We start from the raw sequence: 19,595 nt of genomic DNA, 5'->3' as shown, positions 1-19,595 counted from the left end.
GTGATCAAAATCATCTTCGCTTAGTTCCTGCAATAGGGTAACATGGTAACACTTTGAAACCAGACTTCTTTAATAATTTTCGAACTGATTCACAACCTATTCCATGAGATTGTGCTGCTGATCTAACTGATTCGTTTGGATTTTCAATGAAAGACTGAAGAATGTCTAATGAGCCGTCTTCATCTGTCACAGTACTTGGTCATCCAGATCTGGCTCGATCCTTAACACTACCAGTGTCTACAAAGCGAGCAACTGTGTACTGTGCTGTGGATTTAGAAATAGGAGCTCTATCAGGAAAAGTAGCAATGAATAAATGTGTAACTTTTGCAAACGGTCTTACATTATCACCCCAGCCGCGCATCATTAAGAGTGTAATTCTTTCACTTTTCCACTACTAAGAGCATGATCAATAACCATTATGATCACATAGACTAGATGGTGTAGCGCTAACAACCTGTGCTTGAATACCTACATGTAAAACAGAACTTGGTTGTCAGTCTTAGGACAGGAGGTATATATTCTCATTGGGGTTTTTTATTAACACTGCAATCCAATTATATATAAAACTTCATGCTGTTAATGTAGCAGGAAGAGCTGCAAGAGGTATACTTTTGCTTCTATTTTTAAGGAGAATGTAGCCTAACACCTGACCTAAAACATTATTCATTAGTATGTAGTATTTTTATTTATTTGATATTATGTATGTATACTACACTTAAACGACAGTCATTTTACATATCCTGTAGGATATCTGCGAAAGCAGTGGTCAGACCATAAGAATATTAATTCTTAAAAAAATGGCTATTTTTATAATTTATAATATTCCACCTAGAACACCAAGGTAGAGTGATTTTGTTGATATGTGAATGCTCTCAATTCGTTTTAACTGCATAAAATAAAACTTATCTCCTCAAGTATGGTTCATGTGCATGACCAGTTTACTAGATATAGACTAAACCTCACAATTTCTAAGTATAAATATTCTAGTATCCAGTCCAGTTTTATACATCAAGGTTTTAAAATGTTTAATGCTTTTCAATTAAATGTGAGCATGTTGATCTTGAGAGTTTTTAAACCGTGTCTAACTAAAGAATGTTTATACTTAGCGAAGTATTTGTATAAGTTACCAAACTATAGTAATCTAACTCTTAGTAATTTAATTCAATTGAATATCGTCCTTTTTTGCTTTTTAACACAAAAATTCTCAATTTCTTTAATTTTCAAATGTAAGTAATAGGATTTTACAGAGCAGTATTAAACATGAATACCATGTGATATCATTCAGGTTTAATTGAATTTGTATTACATTAACTAAAAATTGCCTTATGCTGTATATAAGGTGAAAATTATTGTATTTCACTTACAAAGCATTTGAATCGTTAAATTATATTTTACTGTACAGCTAATACTAAGGATGATTTTTTTATCAGTTACATTTCATGGTACACAGGACGAAAAACAATGAAATTAATTATTACATTATATATTTTTAATGATAAAAGCAAAATTGATTATTTTAACTAATATACTGTAATTGATTGCATCAAGATAAAATAATTTACTAAATTATTCTATTAATTGGTTTATTCTATGATCTGATCGAGCAGAGGGAGTGAGTGACATCAGTGATCTGAATGATCTGAAGATCTACCTCATGAGCCGGTTCATTTCAGTGATCTGATCCGAATGAGCCGGATCATTCCAAAGACCCGTTCTTACCATTACTAGTGACAGGTCCATCAAACACCGACCAACACTTGTGCTCCATGATGCCATTTAAAAAGGACATTTCTATGACATAACTGTTAATCAACAGGAAATCACCTACAAAGACTGCTTTTTTATTATAACACTATTACCAAACTAAAACGAATTCTTTACGAAATGTTACAAAAAAATTCAATGCATTCAAGATTGTCACATTTTACAAAGTTTACCAACATCAGAGTTCCTTTACAATATAAATTATTATTCTGCATAACCAAATAATTCAAAGATGTAAAATCAAACTTTAGAGTTGGTGTTGTATAATTGTTTGAACTGGAAAGAACTCATCAAAAGTTTCAAACCAAAATGTCTGTAACAACTATATTATATTTAACTAATTGTATACCATTAACATTTCTCTACGATTTTTACATATGGATTTCTCTCATGGAGTGACTCAATTGTTGCTTTAAGTACGGTAATCAAAATACAAAAACAAGCAATTCCTATAATAATAAGATGTTAAACTTCAATTCATATATTGTTCGGTTCTATGAAAATATCAACTTTATATTCAGTATTTAATTTAAATAAATAAAGCTTTCAATATACTTTTAAGAATTGAAAATTATCTTCAATCTATACATATAGGACTTATATTCTGTTTTTAATTTAAATAAAAGATTTCAATATACTTTTAAGACCTAAGAATTATTTCCAAAGATTTTTTGAAAGTTAATATAATATTGTCTACTATATTTTATACAGTTTACTTGTATGCATACATATACATATTAACTTTATTATAGTCACTGCTTTTATTTTGACAATTCACCTGCTGGAATATTTTATTCTAATCATGTATAACAACTATATAATATATAATATTCTCTTACAATAGTCAGCATTTTTTTAACAAATTACCTTTAGCATGGAGAGAGATTCCTACATTAATGGCTTTCAAAAAAACTATTAAAGAATACATGCTTCAAACTGAAATTTATACTTTTGACGATTTTCGTCCGAATTCACCAGAAAATAATTAAGATGTGAAATATCATACCACCTAGTATTAGCTATATGTTACTTGTGTTGTAGTTAGTATTTTTTTTAAATTGTTATTTAGTATTTAGTGTTATTATTTCTTGACGAGCCTTATAACATTGTAATGTTCTATTGGGCTAATAAATCATTTCATTTCATTTCATTTCATTTCATTTCATTTCATATAATAGTATTATGCACAAATTAAATTAATACACATGCACTAACAACCATGCTTTTAGAAATAACTAATTTAGTTAAATATGTAGTCTTATTAAATATATATATATATATATATATATATATATATATATATATATATTTAATATAGTGAAATTTACATAAGCACTGAAAATTAGAATATTATTATCAACCACTTTTAACAAATTACAAAACAGGTTAGAAAAAACCTGTGAATATATATATATATATATATATATATATATATATATATATATATATATATATATATATATATATATATATATATATATATTGATAACCTGTTTTGTAATTTGTTAAAAGTGGTTGATAATAATATTCTAATTTTCAGTGCTTATGTAAATTTCACTGTCTAATGAAACAAATGAGTAAGTAAGGAATATATAGTGAAAAAGAAAATTTAATAAGACACACTATTTAAAATAGATTCTCAATAGTTTTGTTTTTATGATGCTTTCAAATTAGAAATGTAGACAAATGGACACATTACCAACTGTACTTTTTAACCAAAGCTAGCAAAATCGTGAAATTTATGTATTAAAATATTAAAGATCAGAGTGAAAGAATGTTAAGCACTTCTATTCATTACATCTTGAAAGCTTATTAGAAAAGCATGTATTCATATTAGAAAAACTGACACAATGGTCCAGTACCATGCAGTGCCATGCATTTGGAGCACTCATACCCAGGAGAATAGTATTATCATAGTTATCAAAGGAGGCTCAGGTTACTATATATCCTACCAGGCACCGCCTGCTATATCAGTTCCTCCCATTGCCTTTCTCATATTTGCAGTTCTGCCTGTCATCATACTTTAGCCAGTGCTTCACGCATTAACATTATTGGCACAGGTATGATGTTAACTAAAAATTAGTGTAAGATCATAATATTTCACTACTTATTTAAATTGTAATTGCTATATTAAATTAAATTAATATAGTAACATTTGAATTTAAAAAATCTTTAAATGTTTAATGTAAAACATTTGTTTAGTAGGTACTAAATCAAATATTTGCTAATTTAGTTTTTTAAAATAATATTTCTTACAGTTCAACACAGTTAAGTTATTTTCTTATTTCTGTATCGGTTAATGGTATTACTAAGGTGTCATTTGTGTATAGTCAATCTAAAGCTTGTAAATATTGTACTAGACTAGATTATAAATGATAATAAGTAAAAGAGTACCATAGCATTTGTTTTACATATATATATATATATATATATATGGTTTAATACTTGTTTATATATATATATATATAAAAAGTGAGAAAGCAAGAATTTACTTACTGAAGACGGTGATACAGTAAAATACAAAAGACCCTTGATAAAAGTTTAAAAATTAAAAAAAAGTATTTTCTAAAATTATTGATGGTCTTTGTACAATATGACGAGGAATTTATATTATGTAGGTATAAAATACATCTTACCGTAAAAGTAAATAGTTTAAGACTAAACATACCGAAAAATTGAAGAAATTTTCTGATGGATGGTATCACCTCTGCAGTTAAATTTACTTTTTTGTTTTTCCTTTAATGTTCAAATGATTTTTTACTTTAAAGACTGATTTGTAAACTCGATAACAATAAAACTTGATTATACACTTCGAAAAATTATTTTATTTGTAACAACATAAGTATTGTACAATATTTGTATTTTAAGTTTAAAAATGCAGTTTTTAAGTAATCATTTTATGAATCCTTATTTTTTGAAATTTTTACTTTTAAAATCGGTAGGATAGTAAGATTAAAATCCATTTTGTACAGTAATCTCTTATATTTATCTCATGCCAGCTATGAACCACTGTCGCACCACTGCTTCTCCCAGCAGTACCCTATTCTCGCATTGCACAATATATTACTTTATAACTGCGCAAGTGCTGCCAACTGTTTCATAAATTCCATTACACGCTTATATAAGACTTCGGACACTATTATTAAATTAATTATTCAAATTATATTATTCTTGACATTATTATTAAGACTTACATTAACTTTAAAATTTTGAAAGAAAAGTAAAACATTGGACTAGTTGATACCCAAACTTTGCTATGGTAATAATAGTGGAAAAATTAGGTGGATGACGAAAAATTTTATTTGCTTTGAAAATATAAAATGCAAAAACAGTTTTACTTACTACTTAATAGTTTTAAAATTAAGAATCAGAATCACTACAGGAATTGATTCACTACACTATGAAATTGTGAATTGTAAGGTTCTTTGACTGCTTTATATGATTGCTGGTGGACAATAATTTTATTATATAAAAAACAAACACTATATTGATAATTTTCTCACAAAGTAGTATATTAGTTTATCACAGTATCATATCTTTACAGGTTTCTTTAATAATATTTAATAAATAAATAATGATTAGTTCAACAATTAACAAGTCACTAACACAAATATAATTAAAGCTAAAATAATCAAACATATACAACCAATAGTTTTGGTTGAAAGTTCAGCCCTTTTGAACTAAAAGTAATTTTGTCCTTATTCAGTATTTAGATAGATACTTTAAAAATCAATACAAAATTGTAAGGAATTACTGACAAGATTTATATGTATTTCACATAACATTTTAAGAACAAACAAAATTTTTATAAAAGCATCAAAAATAAACTATTATCAAAATTAAAAGTATTTGTTTAAGACCTGCTATTATCGATAAAAATGGGCTTGTGTATGTTTTTATCCAAAAAACTTAAAAGTAGTCTATAGATTGACTTTCAATCTTTACAGAACACATAAAATGAGAAATTCTGTGTTTCAGTAAATAGTGGTGTACTACAAATAGCAATGATAATAGTGATATCTACCTTTTACTATGAATATAGAAGATGCCAATGGTGGATTTCCCACTAGGCACATTAGACACAGGCATAGGGTCACAGCCTTCGAGGGCAGCAGTCAACCAGAGGTATTTTCCTGGTAAATTTTAGGAATGGTAGGAGGCTACCTAGTTGAATCGAATTTTATGAAATGGGTGGATGTAACTTTTTTCAAAATTGAGGTTTATTCAATTTCATGTTGTCACTAGTTATGAAAAGTATAGAATCACATTCCACCAACATCATTAATTATCGAACACAATCCTATGAGCAAGTAATATGTTTAATCTTCCTTTCAAATTCAAATAGCAGTTGACAATGTAGTGATACCAATGTTTGATTCTACCAAATTTCTTGGATTGATTATCGAGGAAAATTTAAATTGGAATGACCATATTTAAATTTTGTTTAAAGCTATCTAAAGCAATATTTATGATTAGAAATACTGCAATGAAAAAGCTGTTAAAATGGTATTTTATGCATTTTTAGTCTCAATTGGTTTATGGTATTGAAATATGGGGAAATACATTTAAAAAGAACATAAATAAAATTGTATGAATACAAAAAAGGCAGTACGTTATATTTCTGGTATTGGTTATGAAGATTCATGTAAACAAAAATTTCAAGAACTTCATATTATGACAGTCCTTTGTTTAGTTGAGTATAAACTGTTGCTTTATATGGGTACATCAAACAACTTAACATATCAAAATATACACTGATATACACAAGGGGCACAAACAGTATTGTAACCAAAAAACTGACTTCCAAACAATAGTCATTAGCAACATTATCTCTTGGACCAAAATTATGTAATGCACTGCCAAATAGATTAATATCACTGCCATTTGGTATTTAAAAAAAAACTAATTGGCTTTTTCCTCTTGGAACACCCATTTTATGAAGTGGATGAGTTTTTTGGGATTAGCGATGAATTAAACAATTATTGATGATCTTAGAAAATTCTTTGATCTGTGTTGTAAAGGGGATTTTAATTAATTAATTTGTTTTAATTGAATTTTTATTTATTTAATGTATTGCTTCTTTTAAAGGTTTGGACGACTCCTAACATTGAAATGTACAATGTGTTTTCAATGTGACAATGTATGACAATATGATATGTAATTTTTGCCAGTAACAAATAAGTATCATTTAATTCCAGTAATAGAGTACAAAGTTGTTTAAGTCATAAAAACGTCTTTATCTTAGTATGTTGGACGAAAAATTGGTTTTTTTTTTTTGTTTAAGTTTATTACTGAGAAATATTCTAATCCTCGAAATGCAGTGTTTCATTGTTATAACATCAATTATGGGAAATATCCAAGAATTGGTTATCCTTTGCAACAATTTGGTATCCGGTGTTAAACATTTTGGCTGGTCTATTGAAACAGTAAGTAGTCTTAAACATATGAATTAACTGGGATACGTTGAAACTGAGGAGTGTTAATCCAGTGCCTTGACCATGCCCATGTGCTGATTAAGCAACCCCCAGGCATGATGTCAGATCCCAGGGGGTGCTAAGGCAGCGTCCCCATAGGAAAATCCACCACTGGAAGGCGCCAGTAACAAATTCAAATAATTTAGAGTATGGTATTCTTGATATGATTTTCATTTATTGTTATAAAATTCGATTTAATGAAAAAATTGAGAATTTGTGTACGAAAGTTACTTAAAATTGGCTTTTGTTGATATTTTGACACAGCATACTTCCATTACCCAAAGGAATAAAACAGAGGGACTAACATGAGTCAACAAGTTTTTTGTTCCGCGACTACAATTGAGAAATGGAATCGCAAAGCGATGCACCATACACACGAAATGCAATTTTTTGAAGCTTGAGAAAACCATTAAAGGGCATTGAGTCCATTTTGCATTGATGAGAATACAACAATGATTATGTATATTCAAATTGATATAGTTCCTAGACTGTACTAAGGAAATAAAATAATCAGATTTACAGATATTCATGCTTTTCAAGACCAAAACCTCGAGAGTGCAAACAACGACATTGAGCCAAGTAAATGGCCGGTGAAGCAGACAGACAGTAGATATCCTTTTAGAGAATAAGTCCGATCATAAAATTGTAAATGTGATAGTTTGGATGTTTGTGATTCTGTCACGTAATAAAGCTGATATGGATGTCTATGTTGAAATCTGCATTAACATAAAAATAATAGTATGCACTTCAGATAACGTACGCCTATTTTGATTTCCAAATGACCATGACACTCATCATATTACATCATAAGTACTCTCACTCATTAAAAAAGATGCCGACTCCGATTTTAGGATTCCTCCTAATCGGCTTAAAAATATTCAACTGCTACTGAAAACTATTCATTAAATCAAATATTATGTAATGTTGTACACAAATTCAAGTTATTTCATTGGCGCTCATAAAACCTGTTTACACCCAAATTTTAGGGCACTGAGATACTGTTCTTTGAACAGTCTAATTATTGTAAAGTTGATCAAGAGATGGGAATATCTTCCATAGGCTCACTTACCTCAGGAATGTTTGTTATGGCATGTGCTTATGACATCCTTGTCACTTAGCAGGAAATTACATGCGAATATGTGAGCAACAGCCTGTAATTAATCAAATTTATACGTCTTCAAAACTAAACTATAATGCAAATGTACATGATAGTTGTCAAATAATTGTTTGAAACAAAGTTCGATTTTGGTCATAGTCTACTAAATATTGAAGGTGAAGAAATGTAGTTGGTTCAAATTAATGAAGAAAGAAAGTAATGTAAATAAAAAAAGTGAATGGGATTATGGTCATATGGATTTTATTGAAGTAAGTTATATTTTTGGAGAAAATGTGCGTGGGAAATGATTCAAGAGCACTAACAAACATTAGTACAACTAAGTATTCACCAAAGAATAAACGAATAATTTAAGCTGTACAAACTATTGTACTACAGTGTTTTAATATATTCAATAATATTTTTAATTAATTAGTGAGAACTCATTGTTGGAATGAGTTATTTATTATACTTCAATTCAAATTTTAACAACAAGATTTTCATGAATATATTTTTGATCAAAAGAATAACACAGCCGAAAGTGTGGAAAAATAGTGCATGATCATATCTCAAAACAAAACATTTTTAAAATTAAACTTGCAATAATAATATTTACCTTCTAAACCAAATTTAATATAATTCAAGATTTTAAAATTATCGTTGCAAGCCTTTTTGCTTTATTATTTATTAGCAATATAAAAATATTAATAATAGTGTTATCACAAGAAACAAATCTTTTATAACTGTTAAAAATACCAATAAATTTCAGGCCTAAGTGCCCTAAACAACTGTTTATTTGCCACAACTCAGTTTTGCAATGATATATCTTGTATTATAGTCTAGATTTAGAACTATACTAGAGGCAATATTAACACGTAACTTTCAATTCATTACTCTTCAAAATTATAAATAAGACTTACTGCAAAAATTTCAAAATTAGTGGAACCTACCTCCAGCTAATGAGCTTCACAATTATCCTGGATTTACATAATCCAGGTAATTACATACATGAACGTCAACAATAAAAGTAAAAATGTATTCTTAATTTTATATATGTTCAATAAGTTAATTCTAGCAATTCTCTAGAAAGAATATCATACAAAGAAAAAGGTGACTCATATAAAACTATTTGAAATCATAATTTAATTACATTAGTTTTATTATTTATTTAATTGTTGTTTATACAGCAAAGTAATTACTACAGTAATTAATTATGCTAAATGTATCTGGTTTAACAATGCTACTATCACACTTCTTTAAGTAAAAGAAGATACATGCTGTTATATTAATTTGTGGAAAACGCAAAAGCAAAGTTTGAATGTTTTCCCTTAATATCGTTATTATTGATAAGCATACTATTTTGTTTTAAATTCCATTGTTAAGTAATTGTATTAATACTTCTTACTTGTTTACAAAATATAATTTCAGTGTTTTATTTATAATTTCAAGATTTTATATGGATTCTCTTCTACTCCAATTACAGCCAAAAGTAAATCATCTACTATTAATTGCCTCATCCATGTTTATATAACTGTTTATAAATATAATTCTGGATAAATTATTGATTTTGGTAATAATCTGGTAATTTTGAAAGTTAACATTAATCACAAAATAAACAACAAAATTGTTGGTGTTTTTCTGTAGTGACTTGATAAATTGTTTCAATTGTTAACAACTTTATGTGGAGTAACAATTTATAGATCAATTTAAAATATTTAATAAGATACTAGTCTGTAGTGTTTTGGTTTTTATTATAAACTTCAATTAGAAATATATTTAAAATATGATAATACATTTTCACTCTCACTCCCACGTGAAGATTCGTGATAATGATATTTACACATATGTTTCAAGAGCAACGTAGATGCTTGAGGCTGAAATTGTTATCTGTTAATTTCTGCTAATAAGTAGAATGTGTTAGGTTTTATAAGCTTAATAACTTAAATTTATTTGATTTTGATTTCATTTTTACTTTTATTTTAGTTACTGAACAAACCGTGATTGCCTTACTGATAAAAGAAGCTTTGCACAACTGGCACCATGGGGTATCTGCCATGGCTGCTAGGTCTTCTTGTCTGGCTCACGGTCACCAGTGCCCACGACCCCTACTCTACTCTGTGAGTGACTTATGAAAAGTAGCATACAACATTATACTTGATTTAGATAGAGGAAACCATCAAACATACAAGTGGTAATGTTGACTGTTTGTGTATATTGCAGACCCAAACTGATCACAGAACGAGGTAACCTGATCATCACTCCAGGGCTGGATCGCAACATCACTTTTCGCACATATGGCACAAGCTATGTCAACATCGATGATCACAACTTGCTCCACATTGCACAAACGGTAAGCTCGTCATTTATGTTTGTGTTCATTTATATTCATGTGAATTATCTTCCTCAGAGGCAATTATTGGCATATAACTTGAGATTAAGCAAAAATACCAAACAATAACTGCATTTATAAATATCCAATTTGTGTATAGTATTGATAGATAATACTGATACTGCTATGTAGTTGCTTGGAAAGACAACTTAATGAAAATGTCTTATATGACAACTTGAATGGTTAACATATTATAAAAAAATTCCATTATTTTTTAATTTTATAACATTTAGGCCTAAATAATTATGAGAATATAATAGTTTCTAAACAATTGCAATTAGTTTGTTGTAATTTGTTAGAAATTATATCTGTAAATGTATTTACATGTAATAACTCAACGTTATCTTACATACGTATTAAAATTTTGTTTGGCAACCACCTGGAAGACTTACGACATTAGAACTACTTATGCTTTTTATTCTATATAAGGTGAGAATTCTGACAGCTTTTCTGTTTTCTTGTACAATACCTACCTAACCTATAACTGAGATATACAAGGTAATTCAGAACTTTTTTCGGAAATCTTAGGGTTCATTCCTATGGTTATAGTAAAGTCATTTTGTGTGTTGTGTTAACTTCAGCATGTGTTTTTTTTTTTATTAAAACCTTTACACATATTATATTGACCAAGTTTTTCATGTGTATTACCACAATGCCCATTTAATTAATCTGTTATGAATATTTTACATCCATCCATTCCAAGATAGTAGTTATTTAAGACTTTTGACTTACAATAACTCAAAACACAATCATTTTATAAGAACATTATTATTTAGAAATTTTTTATATAAATCCAACAACATATCGTTGAAGTTAATCAGTAAAACATTATGAAATATTGTAACTTTAGTGAAGGTAACACACACACTCGCTACTCAAGCCAGTTCTTAGCACAATTAAAATTATTTAAGTGATAAAATATTTATTAATTATCAGATGTAGGCTAGTGGTAGTATTCATATTGTTAAAGTAATAAATGTGTATTTAAAACCTACTTGAGTGTATTTACTGTCATACAAAATGCCTTGAATTTGTCATTGGTTATTATTAAAATACCATGTCCTATGTTTGAGTTGATACTATTGGTTTACTGTATGATTAACTAACAGCTGATTGTTTGGAATTTTCACATAATTAGTTAACTGGTAATAATGTATCCCATTATTTGATTTAACTTTTTTGTGGTTTTAATCAAAGCAATTTTAGTACACAGAACACATGATTGACTGTTTTATGTATTTGCTGTTATGTTGTTGTTTTAGTTACTATAGAATATTCTTCAGCGGAATATTGTGATATTAATTTTTTTATGGGTTAGTAGACAGCAATACCACTGAAGCAAGATGACTGTACCCTGCACGTTATCCTAACCTCCAAGTTCTCATCTGGTAGCAGAATTTAAACAGCCAATCGTCTAGTTAATAATTTAAACTGTTAGCATATTTACACTGTACATTAATTTTAAAACACAGATTACTACTACTAATTTAAGCAATCTCTAAATAATAAATACACTTGAGACACATTGAAATTTAAAATACATTTTACCTGAGGATGTAATAATTGGTCAATATTTAAATAAGCATGATTGTCACAGCTCACACTAAAACATTTGATTCAAACTATGAATTACTTGTGTAAGATCATGCAACATTAATTCCTTTATAATCTAAATAAAATTATAAATATTAACCATTTTACTGTGAAATAAATTATTGTAATTCACCTTAAAGACAGCTTTGATTTAAGAACATAGTAGTTGACAAAAATTAATACCCAGAGTTAACAGTTTAAAATTATATAAACAATAAGTAGAAAGTGGGTTGGTTGTACATATAATTCAGAATTAAACATGTGGACCACAATCTCCATATATTAAAAAAGTTTCATAGGTGTTTCAAAGAGTTATAGAAACATTAAAAAATCATCTATCTAGGAATACACTGACACCATAAATATATTATATTTAAGGGAATTTGCCATTTTAGGTGTTTATTCACTTCTCATATGCCATATAGTTATGAAAAAATTAATACTTGACAATAAATTAAAAATGTAAGAAAATTGTTATACATTTTAATTACAAATGGTTTACAAAAGCTAATGTCAGTGTTGATCAGAACTGATCAAATTTTGATCAAGTCTGGTCAAAAATAATTTAGGACCCAATTGTTTTATCAAAACTAATGTTTCCAACAAAAGCCATAACTTTGTATATTTATTGATTACGTCACTTTCTCATATCTAAGAATGGGTAAGGAAGTGAATTGTTCTTAACAGTTAGTTAAGTTGTTTAAAATTAAACTAATTATCTGTTTGCATGTTTCTTATTAATTAAATTTGAAGTGTATGAAGTCATAGATTACTTCAACTAGTTTTTAACTGTATTGAAAACTAAAATTGTGTGAATTCACTGACACCTTCCACACAGTAATGCTTCTTTTACATTACAGGCAAAGACTGCAGCTGATCAAGTGGTCAGGTTCCAGCAGGGTTTGGAGCGAAACATCTTGGGACGTCTAGACTCACTAAATCGTCTGGTGTCGGGTCGACGTGGTCTCGTGTCCAAGATGACTAACCTGGAACGGATGATAAATTCTGGCAATTTTTCTACAGGCCCAGGTTCCCCAACTCCCTCACAAGGACTGGTATGGTTTTGTATATAAGGAGTATATTTACTTTTAATATAGCAGAATTACTGTTATGACCCTCCTCAACTGTTAAGCAATATTGTGTAAACAAAAATTTAAAACTTAAATTAAAATATGGTTACATTTTTTTTAATTTGAAAGAAATGTTGTAAAATGAAACATGAAACTAATAGCATGTTAAAGTGAACAAAACAAAGTGTTATTTGATTGTAATGTAGTAATGATAATGGAATTTTCCTTCTGTTTTGACTTGTGCATATCTCTGTGCTTAAGATATATCTTTGTATGTATAATGACCCTGCTGCAGTGAAGTAATTTTTTAGTTTCATTCCATAAAACAATGTTAAACACTCAAATACTTTCACATTCAAATTTTTATGGTTGTAGAATAATAAAAGATGTCATATTTTAGTATACGATTAATATTCACCTAAACGCTTTTGAGTTTGCATTAAAAAAATGTGCACTCAAATAATTATAAAATATTTCTGAGATTTTTTTGTGAATATCTAACAATAATAGTAACAGATTAAAGAGTATTTTGATGCATTTAAATCGTATCTGCAAAGATCAGACATCTCCCATAATATTCTAAAACCAAAAATAAAGAAATCAAAGTGTTGGAGATCACAATGAGGTAAAATAAAGATGAATCCAAAAATGAATAATTTTTTTTCTTCGGTAAAATGTATAAATTAGTTAATGTGTTATTGAGAATATTGCCAATCTTGTGAAAAGAATAGATGCAACTTATTTTGTATTCTAAAAGTCTTGGGATTTAAAATGTTAACTTTGGATTTTACACGTTTCTGCAGCTTTACTTAGTTATTGTTTATATTAGTTTTTAATATTGATTCAAGTTTTATTAAGTGTTACTTGGGAAATTCAAATCAAACAAATAAAGGGAATAGAATATTTTTTTCCATTTCATAATATACTACTACCTGAGAAATCACAATGTTACATTGGAAGGAAACTATTTAATAAACTCTCCAATGGTTTAAAGAAAATTATTCATTTATAAATTTCCAAATTACCTTTAAAAGTATTTTCATTCTATCTACAATCATTGTCCATTACTGATTATTGTTAAAATTATACATGACGTACTATTTGTCTTTTTGATAAACAATGCTTTTTATAAATATTTATAAAATTAGTATTGAGCGTGCAAACTTATTCAGGTTCAAATTTTATATATTTTAATTATAAATAACAAATGTATCTAGTAGTTATGTAGGGTCATAAGTTTTACAAACAGAAACATAACTTAAGAAATACATTTAAGTATAAATCTTTTTCTCAAAAACATATATCTGAAAATTTTTAGTAGCTTTTTGCTTGAAGTACTCACAAATTTTCAGGTTCCTGGTCCTGGCAGACCTCCCTTTGCAGTTCGATTAAACAGGCTTACAGTGAGGGTAAGTTTGATTAGTTTGTGCAAGTGCAACAAAACCAAGAGGGAGTTAAATGTAGTTTAAAATTCTTTTATAACAAACTATTAACTAGTGCTTAAACAGTTTAAGATATATTGCAATAACAGGCATTATAACCCAAATGATTACATATGTTTGAAGAAACTCTTTCAAGAGTTAACACCTTCACAGCGGCTCTACAATGACTGATCCTGATTAGTGACATGAGACTACTGTGCTGTAATGTGTCTGTCACAGTCAACATTTTAATACTTTTAATTAATACTTTTCAAAAAAAATCAATCAATACAATGTTATCTTTTGTCTAGATATTGGATCTATTTACTTGTGCAATTTCAATTAAATAGAATTATAATTTATACTAATCTAAAAATATCTATTTACAATCGAATATAATATTTCACTCATTCGAGGTAGACTCTATGTAGTGGACACATATAGAAAAGTGGCAAAAACATATTCTTGTTACTAGTTAAAATCAAAATATTGAACTGAGTATGAAGGAATATCTAGAACCCATAGCCAATGGAATTCTGGTGTCTCAGCTGGAGTTTTCGACAAACTGGCCATTGATCCTGTAGAGCTACATACAAGGACAGTGTGATCTGACATTATCTTCAAATAATGTCTACGGGAAACTATTTCTTCTTAAAACAACTGATTAGTTTCTATTCTGCTTCAATAAAATAATCAATATATTTTTCTCTTCAATTTTAGATACGACGAGTTGAGATTCAACTGCGCAGATTGCAGAATCTACTGTCTATTGATGAATGTCTAAGTAACCCTTGCAGAAATGGAGGAACCTGCCAAGATATGTTTAATAGCTTTATGTGTATTTGTCCACCAAACTGGCAGGTACATTTACAACTTCTACTTGTATATATTTCTAAATATTTTTGAAAAATGTGTACAAAAAATTCAAGAAGAAATGGATTAAAATTCAAAAAATATATATTCTTTAACCATATGATTTATCTGGTTTTGATTTGTGCCTATTTGTCTATATTTTGCTATATATACTCGTACATAGCCTGTTGTGTTATTGAGAGATAACTCAATGCTAAAAATAAGAAATAGGAATTTTAACTTAAATACACCAAATTGACAGAGACTGGTTTAGCAGTGGGAACAGACTGAGTGTTGTAAAATAGCTTAATGGTAAACTAATCATACTTCATAACTAAAACTCAGTTACTCAATTTTTCATGAAGATCTTGTTTGTGTGAGTGTGTCTAGTTTATGTATGTTTAGCACGCTCGTGCATGTGTGATGTTACCCATAACATAACACAAACTTCTTAGTAACATTTCTGAATTTGATTAAAAAGGCAGCTAATAATGACATTTCATCAATTAATTTATATTTTTAATTTTTTTTAAGAATTATGGCGCTGTGGCACATTTGCATGTGTGTGATGTATTCCTTAGCACAACAAAATATCCTTAACAACATTTCTAAATTAATTACAAATACAATGACAAATAATAAAGTTTATTTTATCAATTTATTTACAAGGAATATTACTGTTGTCTTTTTTACCTTAATTTTTAGTAATTTCTGAATTGCAATACCTTTTAATTTAATTGATACTTTAATTTTTTGGAGAAAGAGAAAAAGATTTTTGGCTGCTCTTTTAAAACAGTTGGAGATATGGAAAAACATTAAAAGTAAGAATCGCTCAGTTTGAAAATACATTTAATGTATAAAACGGCCTTACCTTTGCATTTAAAATTGTTTTATTCAAACCCAATTTTGACTTTCAAAGATTTGGAGTAGGGAGTTGACCCAAAAATTGTGAGGTATAGTTTGAAAGATATTTTTATGTAGAGTAATACATCAAATAAACCAGATAATAACAGCAACTCTAATGTAGGGAAGGGAACATATTAAAAAAAAAACTCTAATTTAGGAATTTTTGGTTGTAAAAATAAAATGGCCTTATTAATTATATTAATAACTGACTGTGATAATGTAATAACAATAGAAGTTATTTAAAATTTACAATGCAATATTTAAGCCTTCTAGAGTTAATTTACTTTTTACATATGCAAGTACATTCTGACTTTTCATTTTCATAAGTCTTTAGACTGAAATTCATAGAAAAAATCTGTTTGCCCTGGACTGGGTAATTTATAATTTGTAATATGGTGTACCATAGAGTAATACGATCACAGTTCAGAAGTGAAACAGCAGTCAAATACGTGTGTGATTTAGGTTATGCCGATCATTATTTCTTATTACATTGGTTTATATGTATGTTATTTGTGTGTATATATATATATATATATATATATATATATATATAAACACACAAATAACATACATATAAACCAATGTAATAGATATATTGATGTGTGTGTGTGTGTGTGTTTGTGTTTGTAAATTTGTATGAATATGACAAGTTTTTTAAGCATGTCACATAATTTAATATAATATTAACGAAATAATAACAACACCAGGTCACAGCCTGAAGATATCCTAACGGCAAAATCAAAATTTTATTGCTGTTTCAAAATAATTCAATTGGTAAGGAAGTAAATTTTGTTATTAAGTTAAGGTAAGCCATAATATGGAAAAAATTAAATTCATACAATACTTCACAGTTTTAAAAAGAACAGAATCATATTTTTGATACATCCATCATTTCTAATGTGATTAACCATAAGACAAACGTGTGATGGACAATTTTGATCATTATATTAGAATTTTTTATACTTTGGAAACAGCAAAGAAAATCTATTATTATTTTATCTCATAAGGAATATAATTCTGGTGTAACAAATATACATCCTTTAAGATTGATTTAGAAGTCTAAAATTGCTTACTTTCCCTTTATTATACATACTCAATGATTTCTTCTTGTGATAAAAATTTAGTCTTTCTTTTAACAATCAATTTTTGCATCATTAAAATACCAGGCACATGTGTAACTTTCAATTATGTATTCTCATATTACATTTCATTTTAAAAGTAAACTAAATCCGCAACTTATTTTAATAAAATAACAAAATTATTACTTAATGGAGTCACGAATTTTGTTGATAAAAATTCGTAGGTACTGCAAAAAAATGTGTATTTAATTGAACACTTAAAAAAAATTAGAATGTTAATATAGGTTAGTCAGTAATGAAAATTTTGACAGTCACCTGTTTTTGTAGATGTACTTACCTTCGATTTTAAGACAATAAATCTTATCAATAAGAGGATTGTATAGCAGAAATTTTGTTCTGTAGAGCTAGTTTTGTTCAGTGACATGTACATAGCACTCCCATATTAAATATTTTGTTTAGAATTGTGATCCAATTTAATTTTTTTATAGGGCACTTTGTGTGACGAGGATGTGAATGAGTGTGCGGAGTTTGCTGGAACTGATCTCGGCTGCCAGAATGGAGCAACATGTGTCAACAAACCTGGCACCTACGAATGCCTATGTCCTGAAACATTCTTTGGCCTCCGTTGCACTCTGCGAACTAATGACTGCTCCATGGGCAACACAGCTCAGTTGTGCGGTCACGGTGTGTGTATCAACCAGGGGGGCAATGGACGAGGTTACACCTGTATCTGTGACCAGGTATATGAAATACGTCTTTTGTTGCTTTTTTAAATTTTGTTGAGACATCACTATCTAAAACAAACATAGTTCACTGAGATCCAAGAAATAAAGTTATTAACACTTTCGATATGTTTAATCAATGTAATACAAACATTTAAGCAAAATGCATTAGTTAGCATCAGTTGATAAGCTAATAGGATTTAATCAAATTTCTGTACGGCTTGACTGAAAATATCCATCTAGGACATAGATAGAAATGTTGTAAGATACTAAATAATGGGTATGGTTTGAATTGATAGGGCTGAAAACCAAGGATTATTGCTAATTGATAGGAAAATCAGCAGGCTTACCTTGAAAACTTCATTCTAGGGTTCACAGATGTGAAAGAAACACATAAAGACACATAAAAGTACTCATATGTGTTTCCTAGAAAGAAGTTTTCAAGATGAGCTTGCTGACTTTCTTATCAATAGCAATAAATAATGGGTTTGTTTTGGCTTTAGAATTTGTTTTTAATATTTGTATTCAGGAAAGAACTGTAACATTTGGTTCTCTTATATTGTATAAACAAAATAAAAAATTGACGAAACATTATTGACAAGCTCGTCCATTGTTCATTAATCAATGTTACACTGTTAGATCTTGATATGAAGATAAATACTGATTTTAAAAGTTATCATTGATACCGAATGCTTGCAGGGATGGACAACAGATCTGTCCTTCTCTTGCACTGTTGATGTAGACGAATGTCAAGCCAAGCAGTATCCTTGCTCTCACGATCCACATGTTCAGTGTATCAATCTCCCAGGCTCCTTCCACTGTGGCTTCTGTCCTCCAGGTAAATTTTTATTTTATTGTTAGCATAAACTGGTTGTAGACTGGAGAATATATATATTCCATCCTTGCACTACTGATACAATACCTTTCTCATACAATATAAGTTGTAACATCTCTATGCTAATATATTTGGAACAGCTGTTTGTATTTTATTACTGTTTTTATTCATTTGTCTTCATAATTAAGATATTCTGTTTACCCTTGTTTCTTAGACTGCTATTAACCATAGAGAACTAAAAGTACAACTCGTACTATCGGTGTATCAATTAGTTGACTAACAAAATTTGTCACAGTCAACCAGCTATACAACAGCATTACTTCGGAATAATCTCAGTCAGAAAGATTACATCAAGTTCCTGCTTCTTGACCTCTTAATTGAAAAGAGTAGGATAAGA

At 28.6% G+C, this 19,595-nt stretch overlaps 2 protein-coding genes across 3 annotated transcripts in view; one reads left to right on the top strand and one right to left on the bottom strand.

The window, feature by feature from the left end:
• LOC124362905 (cubilin-like) overlaps nucleotides 1-4,808 on the bottom strand; it is a 277,291-nt gene extending 272,483 nt beyond the window's left edge. The window contains exon 1 of the mRNA XM_046817792.1: nucleotides 4,433-4,808. The gene's annotated coding sequence lies outside the window, so the exon portion shown is untranslated. The remainder of the gene's footprint in view (nucleotides 1-4,432) is intronic.
• LOC124362892 (cubilin-like) overlaps nucleotides 3,750-19,595 on the top strand; it is a 205,892-nt gene continuing 190,046 nt past the window's right edge. Inside the window, exons 1-8 of one of the 2 annotated variants that reach the window (XM_046817770.1) lie at nucleotides 3,750-3,824; nucleotides 10,315-10,448; nucleotides 10,552-10,681; nucleotides 13,174-13,368; nucleotides 14,736-14,792; nucleotides 15,525-15,665; nucleotides 18,130-18,381; nucleotides 19,063-19,201. In XM_046817770.1, the coding sequence (XP_046673726.1) occupies nucleotides 10,372-10,448; nucleotides 10,552-10,681; nucleotides 13,174-13,368; nucleotides 14,736-14,792; nucleotides 15,525-15,665; nucleotides 18,130-18,381; nucleotides 19,063-19,201 (991 nt within the window). In that variant the 5' untranslated portion in view covers nucleotides 3,750-3,824; nucleotides 10,315-10,371. Of the gene's footprint in view, nucleotides 3,825-10,314; nucleotides 10,449-10,551; nucleotides 10,682-11,972; nucleotides 12,109-13,173; nucleotides 13,369-14,735; nucleotides 14,793-15,524; nucleotides 15,666-18,129; nucleotides 18,382-19,062; nucleotides 19,202-19,595 lie in introns of those variants that run through there. The other variant, XM_046817778.1, reaches the window with a different exon arrangement.

The sequence above is a fragment of the Homalodisca vitripennis genome, chromosome 1 (assembly GCF_021130785.1).
Source record: "Homalodisca vitripennis isolate AUS2020 chromosome 1, UT_GWSS_2.1, whole genome shotgun sequence".
NCBI lineage: Eukaryota > Metazoa > Arthropoda > Insecta > Hemiptera > Cicadellidae > Homalodisca > Homalodisca vitripennis.
Note: the sequence above shows the minus strand (reverse complement) of the source record. Positions and strands in the feature narration are given on the sequence as shown.